This window comes from Spermophilus citellus (assembly GCF_964194105.1).
Source record: "Spermophilus citellus genome assembly, chromosome: 9".
In the NCBI taxonomy this organism is placed as follows: Eukaryota; Metazoa; Chordata; class Mammalia; order Rodentia; family Sciuridae; genus Spermophilus; species Spermophilus citellus.
In genome coordinates, this window is record NC_138191.1 from 3,580,092 (window position 1) to 3,586,881 (window position 6,790).

Consider the following 6,790-nt stretch of genomic DNA (forward strand, 5'->3'; position numbering starts at 1 on the left):
ATAATAATAATAATGTATTAGGTATATATTTATATATAACGTTCTTCAATTGGATTCAGTAAGGCAGAAGGGAACAAACAGCTCACATGAAAGACACGGGGTGCTGTCTGATGGTAAATGAACTGTGAGACATGGCTCTTATTCTAAGCAAACACTAAGGATTCTGACAGACTGCAATATGTCCTAGGAAAAGCATCCAGGAATATGAGCAGAGAGAAATACCTTCTGGGAGAAATGCCTGAAAACAACAAAGACTGGACTGGCAGGTGAACCGGAGTAGGATGAAGTATCTAAGTCCTACACACCAAAGGATGTAAGTGAAGGAATTGTCATATTGTGTCCTCATAGGCAGAACTCAATGGAGGAATCAAAGTTACAGGAGAGACTAGAACTCACTGATTCATACCGTTGTCCAAAATGGAAGAAGCCCTTTGTTCCAAGTACCCCATAACTGCAGGGATTCAAGTTAAATCCAGATGACTGGTTGTGAGGGTGCAGAAAGCAAGAAAAGACAGGAAAAAAAAAGTAGTTTCCAACTTTTCTTTCAACTGAGGGAGACTACTGTCTTTCTTTCCTTCGGTAGCAGTGGCTTAATAAGGAGAGGGCCAGACACTGAGCTCCATGAGGGTGGACACCTCCTGTTTTCTTCATTGCCAAATCCCTGTGCCCAGCACAGTGCTTGCCACAGTCAATACTCAATTGATATTTGTAAAAGTAAGAAGGCTAGTGACTCTCAAGAGGGAAGAGGAAGAAGTATCCTAACAGCCCCTGTTAAGTTGGTGCCCCACACTAAGTGGATGATTTTCAAGGTTCCAACTCTCAGATGCTGTTTATTTATCCTGATTTATCTAATCAGTCTGTTTCAATAACTACTCACACTTATAAAACTCTTGAAACCAGTGGTTCCTAACATTTTTGGGTAATGAACTCCTTTGAGAATTTTATGAAAATCACTAACCATTTAAAAATGAATATCCCTTGTGGGAGGGCAAATTACTAATTTTTTAATATTTGTTTGAAAGGTAAACAATTTCCTTTCTCATAAGGGGAGGTGCTGCAAGGTTTTAAGTGCAAAAGCCTAATTTAAGATTCTAATTAGGCACTATAGCATCTTCTAAAATGGTAAAGGTTAGCATTATTATGTCCATTTAAACAGAGATAAAAATCAAAGATGAGTTCAACAAGACTAGCTTCTCAGGTGTGAAGATAAAACCAGTTTTAAAAACTTTCTGTTTCTAGTCAGTTGTTAACATCATCATGAGGCAGGAGAAGGGGTTAAATGAACAAGCAGGGAACCTGGGATCCTTTGAGGTCAGGTCTCTGTGTAGCAGGGCAGAGGAAATACAGACACAAGCGAGGCCTCATCAAGGTCAGGCCAACTCCAATGTAAGTTGCGGTGGGGACGAATGATAGTGAGACATCTACAAAAAAGGCATGGTAACCTGATTGGATCACAGGGCACATGAAGAGCTCAATGAATGCCTTTACCAGGATTGGGTAAGGGGCTAGCTCCCTTGACCCTGTACATCTATATAAACCCTAGACAGTAGCCACTTTTTAGTATCCCTCTCTATGGATCCCTCCTCTGCTTTCTTACTCTAAGAACTTCAGTTACTTTGCTCTTACCCTTGTATCTATGGATTTCATTATTTGAATTTGTGAGACAATGAATCCACATTCTGTGCTATAATCAGTAATCAGCTGGTTCTCAAGTTCTGAGTCAAATGAATCAACATCATCTGCAAGTTTGTTAAACATAGATTCTTAGGTTCTGCATCAACTAAAGGTCCAGGGGATTCAGATCAAGTCAGGTATCAGAAATACAATAGCAGTTTAAACCTTCGGTGATTGTAAAACCTATATGCCAAGCAGACTCATGTAGAGAAGTTTTCATATGTCCCTTTCAAATCACAATAGCTGTCCTGACTGTGGATTTACTCCTACCAGACCCAAGAAAGGAGGTATGAAGCAAAGAGGTTCAGTATTCTAATTCCTAAACAAGGGATCTGGCACCACATTTCAGAGCCTAAAAAGGGAAGGGAGAGATAAAAATCAAGTAGAATACTTGAATACATTCCCTTGAATAATTCCTTCTTTTTAAATATATATATTTAGTTGTAGATGGACACAGTACCCTTTGTTTCTTTATTTTTATGTGGTGTTGAGAATTGAACCCAGGGCCTTACACATGAAAGGCAAGCGCTCTACCACTGAGCCACAACCCCTCCTTCCTTCTTCCTACAAGAACACTTACTATGTACCAGGTATTCTTCTCACTGGAGATACAGTAGGGAATAAAACATACAAAAATCTTTGCTCCTGTGAAATTTATGCTCTCATGTTTCGATACAAACCATTACATTAATAAAACACTAACATGTCAGATGGTGTGCAATGGAAAGAATAAATATACCCTATACACATATAACTAAGTGAAAGAAGACAATCTGAAAAGGCTCTGAATGATTCCAACTATAAAACATGCTGGAAAAGACAAAATTCAGTGATCTGTGGTTGCCAGTTTAGAAGGGAGACATGAACAGGCAGAGAATGGGATTTTTAGGGCAGAGAAGCAATTCAGTATGACTTTATAATGACACATATATGTCATTATGTATTTGCCAAAACTTATAGCAAATGCCACACAAAGAGTGAACCCTAATATAAACTATAGACTTTGGTTAATAGTAATGTATTAACATTAGTTCATGAATTATTATAAGTTTACCACAGTAATGTAAGATGTTAGTAATAGGGGAAATTGGGTGAGAAGCAGGTAAGGGATATATGGGAACACTATACTTTCTGCTCATTTTTTTAATAAACCTAAAATTGCTTAAAATGTATATTAAAAAATCAAACAGAATGATAGGAAGTACAGTGTGTGTGTGTGTGTGTGTGTGTGTGTGTTGGTATAGGGTGGGTAGCTTTTGGGGTTTAGAATCTGGGAGATAAAGGGGTTACCCAAGTATTCTGAACTCCTGAGGGTGATGAAGCCAGATACCAGGATAAAGGGCAAACTGAGACCAGTAATGACAGCCTCAAGACAGAGGGCTGATGAGCATGTGGGTGGCCTTTCACTTCTGCTGCTGAGGATGCCAGGATTGAGATAATCTTATTCTTAACAATCGGCTTTAGATTCTCCTATAGTCTGCAAAATAACTATTGGGATTTCTGGCCTATAAAACAGGTGTACAGAAACCCCTGGACTATACTCCTCTTTTCAAGTAATAACTGTTCTTAGTTTTATACTTGATATTCCAATATTATTGATAGGAAAGTGGTTTCTCCTACCGAGATAAAGGGTTTGGAATCCTTGAAAATTTTTAGAAAAAAATTGTTTGTATGAAGGCAAACGTTTCCAGGAGCCATCTTCACATTTCTTCATGAACTGGTCAAAGAGGAGTCTTAGGTCCTTGCTCCAGCTGGGGTTAGGGAGAGCACAGTCCTTCTGAACGACTTTCTTAGAAGAAAATGACCTCTAAAACACAGAAGAAAAAGAAGATTAATGGAAGGTGCATCCTATTTCATAACCCATTCTTTCACTTTTTTGTTTTTTGTTTTTGGTACTTGGGATTGAACCCAGGTATTTATTTTTTATTTTTTTTAAATTTTGAGACAGGGTCTCACAAAGTTGCCCAGCTTAGCCTTGAATTTGTGAATTTCCTGCTTCAGCCTCCTGAATTGCTGGGATTATAGGTGTGTGACACTGAACTGGGCCTATTCTCAAGCTTTCTTTTTTTGTACAAGGGACTGAACCCAGGAGCACTTGACCACTGAGCCATATCCCCAGCCCTTTTTTATTTAGAAACAGGGCCTTGCTAAATGCTGAGGCTGTCTTTGAACTCACAATCCTCCTGCCTCAGTCTCCTGAGTCACTGGGATTACAGGTGTGCGCCACTGTGCCCGGTTATGCTCCAACTTTCTAAGACCATCTTAGTGTTTTTCTTCCTCCAGAGGATTGTCATTTCAAAATGGAAGGGATGTTCCAGATATCTCTTGGTCTAACCTCCTTGAAAGAAAACAGGAGATTGAGAAAATAAATAATTTCCCTAACATCACGCAGCTAGCTACTGGCAAAGCCAGCATTAAGCCCAGATGAGCCAGGCACTGGTGACAGGAATGAAGGACAGACATTGTCTTCCACATAAAAAGTACATCAGTATGTGGGTGGAGATGGGGGGAGTATACCACTGTGGTATGCACAGGAAACTAAAGCACACGGAAATGGTCTTTGTCTCAGATTGGGTCTCTAACTTGAATACTGATTAGTCCAACAGAAATGAGTCAGCTGGAAAGAGTACTGAAGGCAAAGGAACACTGTGTGAAAAAGCCAGGAGGCATGAAAGCTTTGAAGAGACTTATCACAACTGTATGAAGTAGGCACTAATTACCACTCCACTTTACTTTAAAGCCTAAAGCAGGCTTCCAACTGTGCTGTAAAGCAGTAGTACTTATTCCTCCTACCTAATTGTATTTTGGTACTAGTTATCCAGCTTGTATTTCTCCTCCTTCTAGTCTTCTATTCTACCTTCTACTTCTATAAAATTGACCTCCACATACGAGTGAGGTATTTGTCTTTTTGGGCGTCCTCCAAGTTTTTAAATGTATTTTTTCTTAATATGCTTTAATCTCAGTAAGAAATATAATTTTGTTGTTTTTATTGCTTTAAATTATTTAGTATTCACTTTCTCATGTTCTTAATCTTAGAAAAACATTTTTTTGGGGGGTGGTATAGGGGATTGAACTCAGGGGCGCTTGACCACTAAGCCACATCCCCAACCCTATTTTATATTTTATTTAGAGACAGGGTCTCACTGAGTTGCTAAGCACCTTGCTATTGCTGAGGCTGGCTTTGAACTAGCAATCCTCCTGCCTCAGCCTCCTGAGCCACACTGGGATTACAGGTGTATGCCATTGTGTCCAGCTACATATCAACATTTTTAACAGTAGAGAAATAGTCCTTTAAACTGATGTACTATAATTGCTTTTAGTACTTTAAATTGATGTACTACCATAAATTCAACGATTTAAGTTGAACATTTAAATTGTTTCCAATCTTTTACTGTTCTAAATGAAAATGTTCAAGAGAACATTATGAATATAGTCTTTTCTCTTTTGGATTATTTCCAATCCAAATCCAGTTGAGTTTGTTACCCTTGATGGACACTATAATGTTGTGGGAAATAAAAATGTTAAGTGTCAGTTTAAGAAGTGTATGTAAATACACTTGTAAATTTCATAGCATAGACTTGGAGGGATAAATGCCAGGGATAATCATTATCTTCTGTTGTACTAAGTAGAGGAAAGACTACTTGATCTTTGGTTCCACATTTATAAAGATGGTACTCAGAAGAAGGTTTAACTTTTTTTTTAACGACCTTTTAAGTTACTGAGTAGGAAGAATCACGACTTATAAAGCCTGTAAATACTAATACTTAAATATTCCCAACACAGATTATAAAGCACCCACATAATTAAGGGAATTAATTCATCTTTGTTGTAAGATGAGCACATTTTCTTTTCCAATGGGCAAGATAGTTCACGACTAACGACCAATGTGCATGCATTATTCTTTAGCAGAAAGCTCAACAACTTAATGAAGATGCCATACGCAGATATTTTAACTTTGCAATCTGACCCCATTCTCCCAAACTAGGCTGCAAGCTCCTTAAGAGAAAGGACCTTTTCTTGGTTATCTGACAGTACCGTCAAGGGCCCACAGCGCCTGGAGCGTCGTCGGAGCCGGACAGACAGCAACGGGGCGCACCGGTCAGGCCAGACCAACGTGACCACAGCTCGGACACCAGGTTCGGGCACCGAGTCCCGGCAGAACCTCACGTAATCACCCAACGGTCTTCCAGGGCGCGGAGACCATTCGGAGGCTCCGACCGCGAGGGTGACCTCGGCCCGACCGCCGCGCCCGCGTAGGGTCCCCGAGCTCGGCAGGTCCGGTTCGGGCCGCCGGCGCGCCAGCCGCTCTCCGAGGCCAGCTCTCCCGCGTGCCCCTGTCCCCTCGCGCCACCTTCCTAGGTCGGTACCAGAGCCGAGCCCACAGCGCGCCGCGTCAAAAGCGAGTCACCCTCCCTCCGCTTTCTTAATGGTGGGAACCTCAGGCCGTGAGTGTCCCGAGGCCGCGTCCCTGCTGCTGCCGCCTCGGCGCCGGCGCGGAGTGGGCTGGCAGCGCTGCCCGGCCCGGCCCGGCCCGGCCGACTCACCCGCGGGGCTCCCGGCAGGCCGCGCGGGGCCCCAGGCGTGCGCAGGAGCGCAGCGCAGCTCCTCAGCATGGCTCCGAGCTGCCGCGGGCCGCGGGCGAGGACAGCGCGCTCCCCCGCCGCATCCCGGGTCTCCCCGGCGGGGGCGGAAAGGCGGGGCCTCTGCGGGGACGCCCCGCCCCCCGAGGCCCTCGCCCCGCCCCGCCCCGCCCCGCCACTCGAGACCTGGCGCCTAGCAGGGACCGGGCCGCCCTCAGCACCGCCCCCCGAGACCCACCTCCCTCAGCCCCGCCCCCCGCCCCGCCCCCGAGGACCACCCCCCGAGACCCGGCGCCTAGCGGGGACCCGCCGCCCTCAGCGCCGCCACCCGCGCCAACCCGCACCCGGCTCACCGAGACCCGCCGCCTAGCGGGGCCCGGGCGGCCCTCAGCGCCGCCCCGAGACCGGCTCCCTGAGACCCGCTCCCTGAGACCCGCCGCCTGGCGGGCCTGGCGGGGCCGGGGCCGCCCTCCGCGCCGCCTCCCGCCCCGCTTCCCCGAGACCCGCCGCCTAGCGGGGGCCGGGGCCACCCCTCG

General features: G+C 44.8%; 1 protein-coding gene across 1 annotated transcript in view; it reads right to left on the bottom strand.

Moving 5' to 3' along the window:
- THEM4 (thioesterase superfamily member 4) overlaps positions 1-6,472 on the bottom strand; it is a 28,418-nt gene extending 21,946 nt beyond the window's left edge. The window contains exons 1-2 of the mRNA XM_081307111.1: positions 6,219-6,472; positions 3,295-3,481 (exon numbers count right to left, since the gene is read on the bottom strand). Coding sequence (XP_081163237.1) covers positions 3,295-3,481; positions 6,219-6,287 — 256 coding nt within the window. The 5' untranslated portion in view covers positions 6,288-6,472. The remainder of the gene's footprint in view (positions 1-3,294; positions 3,482-6,218) is intronic.
- Between the last annotated feature and the right edge of the window lie 318 nt (positions 6,473-6,790).